Source organism: Pungitius pungitius, chromosome 7 (genome assembly GCF_949316345.1).
Source record: "Pungitius pungitius chromosome 7, fPunPun2.1, whole genome shotgun sequence".
Classification (NCBI taxonomy): Eukaryota; Metazoa; Chordata; class Actinopteri; order Perciformes; family Gasterosteidae; genus Pungitius; species Pungitius pungitius.
Window position 1 is genome coordinate 7,354,343 of NC_084906.1, and position 14,694 is coordinate 7,369,036.

General features: G+C 42.4%; 1 protein-coding gene across 1 annotated transcript; it reads left to right on the forward strand.

The window, feature by feature from the left end:
* The first annotated feature begins 1,800 nt into the window (after window positions 1-1,800).
* On the forward strand, window positions 1,801-12,755 carry LOC119216619 (voltage-dependent T-type calcium channel subunit alpha-1I-like). Its single transcript, XM_062563485.1, has 29 exons — window positions 1,801-1,930; window positions 3,579-3,738; window positions 4,124-4,421; window positions 4,558-4,650; window positions 4,940-5,118; window positions 5,237-5,279; window positions 5,377-5,508; window positions 5,754-5,902; window positions 6,167-6,352; window positions 6,473-6,578; window positions 6,663-6,818; window positions 7,594-7,674; window positions 7,822-7,908; window positions 8,026-8,111; window positions 8,298-8,421; window positions 9,212-9,280; window positions 9,528-9,712; window positions 9,827-9,953; window positions 10,065-10,190; window positions 10,349-10,438; window positions 10,528-10,714; window positions 10,813-10,958; window positions 11,054-11,163; window positions 11,243-11,376; window positions 11,467-11,525; window positions 11,719-11,797; window positions 12,098-12,216; window positions 12,446-12,598; window positions 12,732-12,755. The coding sequence occupies exons 1-29, from the start codon at window positions 1,801-1,803 to the stop codon at window positions 12,753-12,755; spliced, it is 3,618 nt and encodes a 1,205-aa protein (XP_062419469.1).
* The last annotated feature ends 1,939 nt before the right edge of the window (window positions 12,756-14,694 follow it).

Sequence of the window (14,694 nt, forward strand, 5' to 3'; positions counted from 1 at the left end):
ATGTTTATGTTGACAGTCCAAATTGCAATACTTTTTTTAAAGGAAGATAAAAAAGTAATACATTATAAACGTTTTATAATGCAGTATCGAGTGGTAAAACTTCTGTTTAACAGGCCCTGATCAAATTCATTCATTCATTCATTTTCTACCACTGTCGACAGTATTGAAACGATATAGTCATGCCTGTAATGGAAAGACTCTGTTGGTCCGGATCCGGACTAGGGTCCACCAGTTAGTGACCTTTGACCTACACACTGCTGCTTGTCGTGTTATTCGGCATAGATTCAAGCGACCAGTGTCCGCCACCACATTAAATTATATTTAGCCAAAGCAAAGAACAAAGTGGGATTCAAGGGTCTCCATCCCTAATTATCTTGGATTCCAAATCGTGTCCAGACTGTCACACAGCGCTGTAGACAGCGTTCATAAATGCTGCAATTTCATTGGCTGTCACCAGGAAACTCGACACCCTGCATGTTGATGATGTTCAATATTGTCTCTCTTTTGGACTGAAACAACTTTTGAGCTTATTGTTGACTGACATGGAACAGGACAAGGTGGAAACTGGATTTCTGATTTCAGCTGAAAAACGGAACTTTTCTTTCTCCGGTAAGAACTATTAATGCGATACAGACACCAAGGATACTGGGCATGCCAATTTATTTGCGATTATCGCTTGTGTTTAGAAAACAGAGGTAAACTGGTTAATTACTTGTAAATACACCCCAGACGTTATACAAGGCTCATGCTAGTGATTTTAGTCTGGTTTCAGTAACGTTAAATATAGTGTTGCTAACTCGCATTCGCTAACTAACTCATAGCTAGAAACACTCATCTAGGCTGCTAACGTGTGCAAACGTGCTAACGTGCTAACGTGGGTTAGCTAACTCTTGTTAGCTAGAAACACAACTTCAGCTCCGGGACGGTTTGCTACATTTTAAACCGTTAAATGTACCAAATTGTTATCAATATTAGTTTGATAGAGAGTCATAATGAACCAATTCATTTCTGAATCTGTGGTAATATAAAGATTAACTTAAATAGAACTGGTATGGAAAACATGATGGATTAAAAAAAAATGAAATGATTTTCTAAGTCCATGATATGAACTACATCTATAGCAACAGTTTGTATTCAGAATAATGTAATAATAATGTATGACACTTCATCAAACATTGTAAAAATAATGTTATAAAATATTCAAAAAAATACTAATTATATGCAAAAAATTCTGATGAAACCTTTAAAAATTATGTATGCACAGTTTGATTTGGTTGCTGGGTGTATGTTTACCTCCTGTCAGCTGATTTTAATTGATTTAAAAGTGATTTTTAGATGATCTGAACTACCTCCATGGCAACACTTGTTGTTATTTATAATTATGTGCATTAATATTACAGATTGTCATGTATGTATCAGGCAGTTTTTGAACCATGTTGCTTGGTAGCTGGATGTGTTTGTTTACTTCCTGTCAGCTGATACTATTTTATAAAACCAACCAGTAGACATTTGGAATGAAGGAATGTTGGTGTCTAAAATTTTTTTTACTATTCTATTTTCTTTTGTCATGAAGTTTTGCTATATTGCTCTCTGATTTAACTTAAGTAAATTATCTAAATGCTTCTCTGTATATAATTAATTTATAATTCAATGATGAAAAGATCATAAACTACTATGAATACACTGTCATGAAGTCGGCACAACTTAACAGTATACAAAATATATTACAGTTTTTCTTCATTTTGGCCCATTCTTCTCATCACTTCTCCCTCTTTGACCTCCTTCCACAGTAACTCAATCATGCCTGAGGTGGCACTCACCATACAACCTCACGGCGGTCCCGACCCGGGCCCCGAGGAGCAGGAGCAGCTGCCGTACCCGGATCTGGCCTCGGTGGTCTTGGGCTGCTTCAAACAAACATCAAGACCCCGTAATTGGTGTCTGAAAGTGGCCTGTGGCCCATATCCTTTGTTACTGCTGGTAGTTCAACCTTTGTCTGACACCCGGTAGGCCAAAATATGTGTCAGAAATAACACATGCTTGGGTGGATATACCATCATGTATGTTTTAGAGCATTAGGCTACGCTCACCTGTTGCTTTTAAGACATTGTTTAACACTGTTTATTTGGGCCGTTGTTAGTCCCAGGTCTTTCTCATACGTAGATACATTTTACCAATAGATGAACATGTATGAGTTTTGACCTTAACCTCTGCCTCCACATGGTTGCGGTATGTGTCCATACTTGTGATCCTCCTCGACTGCGTGAGTCTGGGCATTTACGTGCCCGGTGAGCAGAGGAGCTTCCAGCTCAAGGTTGGATTGACACTTGGACTCCTTTATGTTTAAAATACAATTAAAATGTCTCCATCTTTTGTGTTAGTGAAACAACACACCACATATTTTAGTCTTGCCAAATCCAAGTGGCTGATGACAACTTAGAATGTTTATTTTATACGCTCCATACCTCCCCTCTGTAGCCAGTTTAGTTAGGATTAGCATTGTTGTTTTGACTTTGTTTAACAGGGATTTATTATTTCTTTTGTTATGGGTCCTCAGCTTTTGGATTCTATTGTAGTGGTATTTTTCGTGTCTGAGATGTTAAGCAAAATGTTCGCCATGGGATTGTATGGCTACAAAGGAAGTTACCTCAGCAACCCATGGAACAGGTTGGACCTACTCATCAACTTAGGAGAGTGAGTATCCCACCATGTCTTTCACTCTGCTTTCCCCTTCGTCTGCTGATGGAAAACATCCAAACCACTGTCCTTTAGGGACGCAGTGGTGGTCCTCTGCAGACTGTGTGCCAGGCGGGGTACATGTTGAGATGGAAGTAGCCTAGCTGCTACTAATATATCAGTACTAGTTTCAAGAATGAGTTTTTCTTATTATCCGCTGTTAGCTTATTTATGAGCAGAATGGTTTCATATCAAGTATTAGAATGTGTGTACATTTACATTTTGTGCATATTGCAACATAAAAAAAACCTCTCTCCCTTTTTCTGTCCCCTCAGGTTTCTTGACTTCTTTATGGATTACCTCGGCCTCCACCTACAAGTCTCTCAAGTGCTCGGGCCGCTGCGACTGATCAGCAGAGTAGCGAGTAAGTCCACGTCCTCAAATGGTGGTTTTGTCCAGTGTTTCCCACATAAACCTCCAGTAAGAGTATTATGGAGCCGTGTTAACATTTCAAGCTTTTCACCTGACTCTTTTGTTGTGGATTAAATCGATAATCCTCCCAAGCAGGCTGTTTCTTTACAATTGTCTATTTTTATTACATTTAAGAAATATCTGTGTGAAAACTGCACTTTAAGACAACCTTTGAATTCAAATATTTTATTTCTCCAACAAGAATATTTCTTGTGCACAACAAAAGGAGACGGATCCAATAATTCCTTCATAATAATAGTAATAAAATGTAAAATACACACTTCATCTCTGTAGCTCTTTTGTCACTGGTCCGAAAGCATCTTAAAGAAGGTTGATTCGGAAGTATTAAGGAGTATGCAGAATTGCATTTTTGTGACAAAGTTTGAGTCCAAAATAAATACTCACAGCGTCTTTTGTCTTCATCCTGGCAGGTATGCGTGACATTGTGTCAGCGCTCCTGATCATCTTCCCCATGCTGGCTAACGTGCTCTGCCTCTACATGTTTGTCGTGCACATCTTCGGGGTGATAGGGGTCCAGCTGTGGGCGGGGCGTCTGCACAACCGCTGCTTCCTTGGTGAAGACCCCATTGCGTAAGGATGCTACTGCTTCTGTTCTTCCAGTCGTTCTCTCCGACCCCACTTCAGTTATCAAATTATCTTTTTGTTGATCTATTGACTTTGGTAGTCTGGTCTATAGATTTTATTAAATTATCATCATTAGAATAATTATTCTTTGAACACCAAAATACACGTGTGTGTATAATATTTAAAAAATGCTGAAAAAAGATACTAACTCAAAGTTATGTTTTAAAAGAGCATCAGATAAGAACAAGACTACAATCCATTTCCCAACAAATCCCAGGCTTTAGAACATTTTGCATGATTTTGATTTATCTTCCAAATAATTGTCTCTGTTGTATATGTGTCACTAAACTATTCTTCTCTCCACTCTACGTCATTCCATTCCTCACACCAGGATGTACAACGTCTCCTTGAGCCCGTACTACGTCACCAAGTACGGTGAGTTCCAATCGTTCCTCTGTTCCCCCGAAGACACGAGCGGCCAGCACTGCGGCGAGGTGCCGCCCTACAGACAAAACCACCAAACCTGCTCCTTGGCCCCGCCGAGTGTATTTGGCCTCACGGGGGCCGGCACTAACGCCTGCATCAACTGGAACGTGCTCTACAACGTCTGTCGGCCCGGGGCCCAGAACCCCAACAACGGGGCCACCAACTTTGATAACATCGCCTACGCCTGGATAAGCATATTCCAGGTATGGGCTGTCCATAATCCATCCATCCATCCATCCATCTATCAGTATAACAATGCATCCTCTCGTCCATTTTATCCATCTATGTGACTCAGTGGTTGTTGTTTTATTCATTTGTCCTCTTTGTCTCTACCTGCAGGTTGTCACACTGGAAGGATGGTCAAACATCATGTTTTATGTCATGAACGTGCATTCCTTCTGGACTTTACTCTTTTTCATATTCGTTGCCATCGTGAGTATCCACTCTTAACAACCGTGGCATTTGACCTTGTTCCTTTATATTTATGTCTTATTCCATACGGGTTCGTTTTGGCTGTTCTGGGTTGCTACATTCTTTGTATTCCTTCAAATAAACAGGCCTTCTGTAAACTTTAGATTTGAACTGTATTCTATGTTGAGCAGCAAACTGGGTCCTAACAATTGTTTTGCATGTAGTAATGTTAAAAAACAGAACGCTGTGTATATGTATACAGAGGATAAACTCTCATAGTACCAAAAAACCAAACTTGTTGTGGTTCCAGATGGGCTCCTTCATCATGATGAACGTGTGCGCCGTCGTCATCGCCACTCAGTTCTCAGACAACCTGGAGCACTTGAGGATACAGCAAACCAGGAGGGAGGATAGCGCCGTGTTGGTCAAATGGCTCCGCTCCAAGTGGAACGGCTGCCTGGCGGTCATCAGACGGCGTGCATCCAACAGGTCGGTCACTGTCTCCAGCCCGAAAGTCATTTGAAACACGTTGGTGGTATTTCTGGTAACCTGCAGTTGATAATTCTGGATGACTTTCTTTCTTACTCACTTTTGTTGAACGCGACAGGGTGCGCCGCCATGACGACGACAGCAGGACTGACGACTTAGCGGTGAGACTTTTTGGCAACCTTCTGCACCGCAAACCAGCAGCAGCATTGGTCCCTCGCTAACCAGGGGGTACTCACCTGCGGCGTGTCATCTCTTTAGGTCGGGGGTCACATTTGGGGACAGCTCAGGACGAGACTGGAGAAAGTTGTCAAAAGTAAAATCTTCAACCGGCTGATCATGTTCGCTGTTCTCCTCAGCATTCTCACCCTGGCCATTGAGCATCATAATCAGGTGAGAGGAGAAAAGACTCTGGCCGCTCTCTTTTAGATGATCTTAGTGGAAAGTGATGGGAAAATAAAACATGATTCATCAGGTTTAAAGAATGTATCCTTGTTGGTGAGACCCAGCCTGAGAAAGCTTAAACAGCTCAAAATCCAGAAGTATATGTACTCCTTCATTTATCTTTCCCTCCTTGAATTCCCTTCCTCTCTTCATCATTCCTCACTCCACCTTCTCTCCATCCTCTTCTCCTGCAGCCAAACGTGTTGACCACCATTTTGCACATCAGTGACCTCACCTTCACCGTGATCTTTGTGGTGGCGATGCTCTTGAAGCTGATGGCGCTCAAGTGGGCGTACTTTGAGGACCGAAACAACTTGTTTGACTTTTTCATTGTCATCATCAGGTAAAATTATCTCTTTGGACTGCACCTTTTTTCTCCTATGTTGGCCATCGTTGATATTCAATGTTCTATTCTGATGATCAAAGCGTGTTGAGCAAAAAACGTTTCCAGTGTCAGCAAAAGTCCAGTCCAACTTTATTCATATAGAACTGTGGAACCAAAGTGCTGTTTAATAAGTGATCACATCTCATGATGATAGCATAAAGCAATGCTCTCCTCTGATGTCTTACCAAGTTACGCCGCATTGTGTTTGCTTGTGTTTTCTAGTGTTTGGGAGACGATAACAAAAGCAGACAGCAGGTTGTCGGTCCTCCGAGCTTTCCGCCTGCTGAGGTTTGGGAGGCTGCTCCACTACCTTCCTTACCTAAGGACACAGCTGCTGGTGCTGAAGAAGGCCATGGAGGAGGCCGCTTCGCTCTGCATGCTCATCCTTTTTGTCATCTTTGTTTTTAGGCATGTGCACGCTCTGATCCTTTCTGCCTCATGTGTCTGCTTGGAGACGTGTGGCCGCCACCCACCCAATGAACACATTCTAGTGACTGTCACCCCCCTTTTTTTCCTGTTCCCCTGCAGTCTTGTGGGCATGCATCTTTTCGGTCATGGGTTAGACACCCGGAAAAGAATCAATGACAGAAAGAACTTTGACACGCTGCTCTGGTCCATGGTCACCGTGTTCCAGGTCGGTTCTTCTGACGACCTGATTTTGTCTTTCACCGCCATGAATTTCTGTGCCTCAAACTGCAGATCTCTTTGTTTGATCCAGATTCTGACGGAGGAGAACTGGAACAGGGTGATGTACGCCATCATGGCGGCCTCCTCTCCGTGGGCCTTCATCTACTTTGTTGCAGTCATCGTGACGGGAAAGCACGTCCTTCTCAACATCCTCGTGGGTATTATCCTTAAGGGCTTCCAAGACAGGGTGAGGACCGCTTGCTTCTCCAAGAGCTTAAGCCTAGTTTATGGTTTGGCGTTTTCAGAAAAACACAAGGACACGCACAAGCAAGAGCCCCTTGTGTGCATTTTTTCCTGACTAGCGTCAAAAACTACGTAAGCCTCACGCAGACTGCAAGGCTTTGATTCGTCTGCTAACTACATCCTTTCTGGAGTTTCATATTTCAGGTTTCATAGCATAGCAATATTTTTGAAGGGAGAATGAATCAGATTGAAGATCTTTTGTCGGAAGAAATATGGAAATATGACCACTTATACAACCCGTCATTGGCAGACTATAAGGACGAGCAAACGTCGGTTTGCCGGTCTAGGGGCGCACAAAGTTGTGGAGGAAATTACGGGACAAATATTTGCATGAAAAAAAGGCGGGAGCAGCAGTGGCGATGCAGGGGGCAAAAAAAGTCTCTGCTTTTTATGTATCCTTATTGTGGTTGGGCCCAGAAAATAAATAAATAAACAAACAAACCAACGACTTTCACACACAAAGACGTCATTCTCTAAGTCGTCTTCGACAAAAATCATTACTCCACCTAGTGTTCGGGGGGCGAATTGCTTTGCAACACGCGCAACCCTTTTAGAACCATGAATTGAAATTCCATCGACACTACCTTCGCATAAACACGCAGCTGCAGTTGCAGAACCATGCACCAGCCTTTACACCCGATGTGGCTTTTAGGTGTAGCACACTCGCATACTTTCCATCCACACCCATGCCAGGGTCTTGTTTCCTATTTTTTTTTCAGCGAACACTTAGCGAGAACCATGCCTGCGTGATCTCTTCTTCCACCCTGGAGGACGGTTCTGCAAACAGCAATGCGGAAAACGTGAGTTCCTCACAGCGATAACACGGCCTTTGTTTCATTACCTTTGAGCTTTCTGCTCATGCTTTGGACATGAGGCTTTAAAGTGTAGCAAACTGGCATACTTTACATTGACACCCATGCCATGTTATTGATTTTTTTTTTCTCCAGCGAACACTTGGCAAGAACCGTGCCTCTGTGACCTCTTCCCCGACCCCTGAGGACGGCTCTGCAGATGCAAACGGCGATGAGGAAAACGTGAGTTCCTGACAACAACTACGGTCTCATTGCCTTAATTCTAAGCAGCACCTTTTTAAGCTAATGATTTGGACATGAGATACGAGGCACCTGATCCGTGATCATTCGCAACCACAGAGATCTCAGAACCGAAACCAGAGGGCGCTGCGCTGGTGCAAAAAGCGCGAAGAGTGGTCATTCTACGTGTTGTCTCCCCAGAACAAGTACGTCTCACACGCACACACTCATGAACAGACACAAAGCAGAACTTCACCATCAATCTCTTCATTTGGCACTTGTTGTGTCCGAGGTGTGTGGCGTCTACAGTTATGTTTCCTGACTGGAGATGTACAAGTCCTGTATGGATGCCGGGCTAACATCAATGATTTCCTGTTTGTGTGTGTGTTTAGGTTCCGCCTCTTTTGCAAGACGGTGATGTCTCACGATTTGTTCGAATACACAGTTCTGCTCTTCATTCTCCTAAACTGTATCACCATTGCAATGGAGAGGCCTGGAATAGAGCCTGGAAGCAAGGTGAGGGCCCTGCAGAGTGTGGAGACACACACACACACACACACACACACACACACACACACCCCTAGTATAGACACATGCTCACACTCGCACACATATCAAATGTATAATAAAGCATGGGGATCAATGCGATTAAATATTTTAATGAAGTTTACGCAACTTTGTTGGTCTTTCAGTTTGTTTCAATAAACAAAGTTTTCCCCCAAAACAAAACCCCCGCTAGCTGCACTCAGTTAGATCAAATAGAATGAGTTGGTAACTTAAGATCTCAAACAGAAACCGCTATGCTAAGCTAGCTGCTACGCTACATTCATCTCAACATCTAACGTTACGCTGCGTGGCACACAGTCTGCAGAGGACCACCACTGTGTCCCTAAAAGACCGTGGTTTGAAAACGTCCTGACTAAATGTGGGGACATTGTTGGCACTTCAAACACAGCCGTTATATGAAGGTGAGTAAAGAGCAAAGGGCATGAGAACAGCAGGAAGAGTTGCTAGTTCTACATGTTCCACCAGCCGGAATTCTGCCTCCAAGATGATCAAATGTGTGTAGTTTTGTGTTTAAAAGAATAGAATCAAACAATAGTTAACATGGCCTGTGTCTAAAATAAACGCTTTCTAACGTGATTACTCATTACTTGTAAGATTTAGTCTTTAGAAGAAAAACAAACCTTTAATCACGATTAATGGATTTCAAAATGTGCGATTCATTTCTTTTATTTTTTTTAAACATTGACAACCCTAATTACATGTAATAAAAATACAAGCAATATTTCACTGTGCCGTTTAGGAGCGTATGTTCCTGAACATCTCTGGTCACGTCTTCTCTGCAGTCTTCTTGGTAGAGATGCTTTTTAAGGTAAGAGCTTTAGTCACAGGGAAATTTAATTGAACTAAAATGTTAAGTTGGTTCTAAATAATAAAAGTACATTGTGGCTTCTTTTCACCAACACTTCATGTGGTATATGATGCATTACAAACCTACTTAAAAGGCTTTGTCTGCTTTTAGTATTTACTAATTGTAATTATGAGCATCACAGCATTTCATGAGGATTTGTAAGGTCTAGTGCTGTAACTTTCTGCTCACTTACTGTCTGTGACAACAGGTCCTGACCCTCGGCTTGTTCTTTGGGAGCGAGAGCTACTGCCGCTCCGCCTGGAATGTCATGGACGGGTCGCTGGTGGTCGCCTCCTTGGTCGACATCGTCGTCTTGCTGACCCCTGCAAGCCACAGCAAAATGCTGGGCATTTTCAAAGTGCTGCGCCTGCTGCGCACACTTCGCCCGCTGCGGTACGCCAATTTTGTTGTTGTTGTTGTTGTTGGTGTGCGTCTACACAGTGAAGATGTTGGTTGTTTGTGACGGTGAGCATCTAACAAACATCCTTCTGCTTGTGGGGCCCTCAGGGTGGTCAAGCGTGCCCCGAAACTGAAGCTGGCGGTGGAGGCTTTGATCACCGCCCTCAAGCCCGTCGGGAACATCTTGCTTGTTTGCTGCGCCTTCATCTTTTTCTACGCCATCCTCGGCTTGCAGGTAACGCGGGACGCACACGAGGCTCTGTTGTGTGAGTGTGATGGAGTTCAGAAGAGAACAGCACAGCAGGGGAAAAAAGCAACACAACTCTGTCCTCTTCTCACACTGCAGTTGTTCAAGGGGAAGTTCTACACCTGTAGAGGCGAGTACATCGAGGACATCACCAACAAGACGGACTGTCTGTCGGCCAACTACCGCTGGGTGCAAAAGGATTTCAACTTTGACAGCTTGCCGCAGGTACGGAAAATCGCTTGAAAAAATATATAGACATCAAGTGGCCTCACTCTAAAGACGTTTTTAGTGAAATGTCTTTTCAAGTTGATAAAAAAAAAAGAATCATATTCAGCTAGCTGAATCAAAATTTAATATAAGGACCAGGAGTGTCTTCCATTCAGGCTCTGATGTCGTTGTTCGTGATGTACTCCAAGGATGGCTGGGTGAGCCTCATGTACGACGGACTGGACGCCGTCGGAGTCGACCAACAGGTATGCGATTGATGTTCTCACACTGACACGGTGTCAGTGAAATTACAAACTGACGTGTCTTTCCTCCTCCTCCTCCTCCTCCCCCTCAGCCCGTGGTCAACCACAACGAATGGATGCTCGTTTTCTTCATCTCCTTCATGATCGTGAGCTTCTTCTTGCTCGACATGTTCATCGGTGTGATGGTGGACACCTTCCGCAACTGCCAGAAGCAACAGAAACTGAAACTGGCTGAGGAGGCGAGAAACCGCTCGCAGCCTGGCGCCGGTGAGGAGCGTAGTGATAGAAAGGGATCGCAGCATCTCCCTTTCCCGTGTGTGACCAACTGAACATCTGCATTTGTGCGTGCGAAGGCCCGATTGTTCCCGAGGTGCCCGAGGAGACGCCGTACCAAGCGTCCTACTCCCGCTGGCGTCTGTCCATCCACACCCTGTGCACCAGCAAGCAGCTGGACCTCTTCATGGCCGTCCTGATCTTCCTCAGTGTTTTGGTTATGGCCGTCGAGCACTACCAACAACCTCTGGTGAATGCACACACACACACACACACACCAGATACAGTCACGGGCCACAGCGAGAATGAGTCTAACATGGAGTCTGCGTGTGTCCTTGTGTTCAGTACATCAAGAGGCTTACAGATTACACCCACTACGTGTTCACCTCCATCCTGGTGATTGAAGTCCTGCTGAAGCTCGTGGCGTTTGGCGGGCTGAGGTTCCTGCGAAACAGGTGGCGCACTTCAACCGGGGGGAGGTCTCTGTTTGCTTGTTTCAGTCAGTGTTTCACGTCTTCTCGCGTTTATGTTTAGTTGGAACCTCATGGACCTTGTGGTCGTCTTGGTTTCCATCATGAGCATCGTTTTAAACGTGATGAGGGTGTCACGGCATCTTCCCATAAATCCCACCATCCTGAGAGTCTTCAGAGTGCTGAGGCTGGCTCAAGGTACGCACGCACACTTTTTAAAAGAATAGCTGTGTGTGTTTTGAATTCATGTGCACAACGTTATTCATGACCACCACCGTCTCTCTTTAGTCCTGAAGGCCAAACGGATTCGTGTCCTGCTGACAACGATCATCAAAACGCTGTCGCAGGTAAACGCTTGATATATCAACGTAGAGTGAGAATGAATGCATCCATCTGTGGCCTGCTTCTCTTTCATTTGTGCTGGTGTTGAGGAAGTGGCTTGCGTGACGCACATAACGGCCCCATTGGCTCAGAACTAACGGCCTCCATGCTGTAGCTTTTGTCGCGCCTGGTGCATCTATCTCTTATTTTTTATTCCAGGTTGGAAACATTTGTCTCCTCTTCTTGTTCTTCTTTTCCATCTACGCAACGCTGGGAGTGGAGTTCTTTGGCCATCTAGGTCAGTCACACTGCCAGCAGAACAAACGCATGCACGAAGACTCACAGCGAAGGATCACGGTCCCAGAGCTCACCCCCAAAGCCTATTGTTGCCAGGGAAACCAAGAAAGCACATAGCTAAACAGGGCAGGCTAGTGAGCGTAGTAACTATATCAGAAACACTGCAGGGTGGTTGGCCAATATTGTCTGAGCTCATCCTGATGGTGGGTTAGGGTTAGGATCTACTCTCATCCTGCGCCATAGATATGTTGAAAAAGTGTAGAAGTCAGCGTCTGAATCACACGTGTTTTTTTTTTCTCAGAATGCGAGGACGACCTGTGCCTCGGATTAAACGAGCACGTCAACTTCAAGCACTTCGGCATGGCCCTGTTCACCCTCTTCCTGGTGTGCACCGGGGACAACTGGAGCGTGATTATGATGGTATGTACACACACACACACGCGCACGCATCAGCACCGGACGTAAACTGGCCAGTTTTTTGAAGGTGATCCACTTCCTGGAGCAAATGAGAGCGATGAATGATGTTCATCTCTGTTAACTTTCTGGTTGGACCGATTGGTAAAGTCACCACGGCAACCAAACGGTCCAGATTTCCTCGTCTGTGGGGAGTTCCTCTTCCCTCTCTGAACCTCTCTCTGCTCCTCTGAAGGACACCTTGAAGCAGTGCCGTCGTGGAGAGTGTGCAGACTACCTCATGTGGGTATCTCCGCTATACTTCATCGCCTTTGTGGTCATCGCCCAGTTCGTGCTCGCCAACCTTGTTGTGGCCGTCATCGTGCAAGCTATGGAGGACAGCAACAAGGTAAAGGTAATGTTTAGCTCAAGGAAGCTTTCATTTTCTTAAAAAATGTCACTTAAAGAGCTTTGTGATGATTGTAGGCAAAATAAATACAAGCATGTTTATTTCTCTTGTTGGTTGAAAAAATCCGTTGAAGAAAGGACCCCACGAAAACTGTTGATCTCATACGGTGGATTAGAGAAATTTAGATTTGTTGAAACAAAATTTACAAACATGTAAAAAAGATGCCAAAAATCCCCCCAAAAATGAAACAAGCCAAATTAGATATCTGCCTTTCAGATTTAAATACCAATATTTGCATATTATTAGAGAGATTGACTCTGTATTCAAATGACCTTTCTGTTGTGTCCCCCCCCCCCAAGGAAGAAGCGTCTGGAGTGTCTGCGGCTAATCAAGTTGTCTCAGGAACTTCTGATCCAGTTCGTTAATTTTAACCCTACACGGTTCCATGTGGTTTTAAAAGTATAAGCATTTCAATGTTTTAAGAATGTGTTTTATGTCTGAGGGTTCTTTTGAAGCAGTTGTTCTATTCCAAAAGAACGATTTATTGATTTAACTGCTATTTCTATCTTCTAAGAAGTGATATATTTCTACACCTGTTTTTTAGCCACTCGGTTTCTTTGAAAGCAGTTGTTTTATTCTAATAGAAGAAATTCTTGATTTAACTGCTATTTTAATGTTTCAAAAATGTGTATATATTTCCTTATGTATTTTTATGTCTAATGTTCCTTTGGAAAGCAGTTGTTCTCTTCTAAAAGAACGATTTATTGATTTATCTGCCATTTCAATGTTTTAAGGATTTGTACATATTTCTTCATTAATTTTTATGTCTGAGGGTTCTTTTGAAGCAGTTGTTCTATTCCAATAGAACGATTTATTGATTTAACTGCTATTTCTATCTTCTAAGAAGTGATATATTTCTACACCTGTTTTTTAGCCACTCGGTTTCTTTGAAAGCAGTTGTTTTATTCTAATAGAAGAAATTCTTGATTTAACTGCTATTTTAATGTTTCAAAAATGTGTATATATTTCCTTATGTATTTTTATGTCTAATGTTCCTTTGGAAAGCAGTTGTTCTCTTCTAAAAGAACGATTTATTGATTTATCTGCCATTTCAATGTTTTAAGGATTTGTACATATTTCTTCATTATTTTTTATGTCTGATGGTTCTTTTGAAGCAGTTGTTCTATTCCAAAAGAACGATTTATTGATTTAACTGCTATTTCTATCTTCTAAGAAGTGATATATGTATATATTTCTGTTTTTCAGCCACTTGGTTCCTTTGAAATCAGTTGTTTTATTGTAATAGAAAAATTCTTGATTTAACTGCTATTTTAATGTTTAAAAAATGTGTATATATTTCTTCATGTATCTGTATGTGTAATGTTCTTTTTGAAAGCAGTTGTTCTATTCTTAAAGAACGATTTATTGATATATCTGCTATTTTACCGTTTAATAATTGTTATATCTATGATTTTATTTCTGATGGTTCTATTGAAAGCAGTGTTTTTATTCCTATATAACATTTTATTGATTTAACTGCTATTTCTTTGTTTTAAGATTTGTTTTTCCCATTGCTGCTTTCCTTGCAAACTTGTTTGAGTTTGTTGGCGCTTAAGGAGTGACGTATATATTTCGTTATGTATTTTTGTATTGTTATAATAAAATGTAGAAACATTTAAACTAAAGACAGGTCAAATTTCCCATTTGAAGAAAACCTTGTGCTATTAAACCCTCCCTACATCTGATCATCTTGAGTGCATGTTGAACTAGCGACTCTTCCTGCAGTTTTATCAAAGTTTTAACTGCGCTAAAATATTCTATTGCATCAATCCCGGCCTCATTAATCGTACAGATTGACGTTAAGCCCTAGCTTTTAGTAATTTCTCTGTATTTCGGTTTATTTTGTAAAAAGAAAAACTGTTTCAACATTTTCTATTACAAAAAAATAATAGAAAAGTTATTTCTCAATGAAAGGTTCTAGTAAATCAATATTCATTAATATAGGTAAATGAGTAACTATGGAAACTAAATAGGAAAACAAACACAAAAATTAATAATGCTGAGGACGAAGCGTTCCCAAGTCAGTGGTCGTTAAC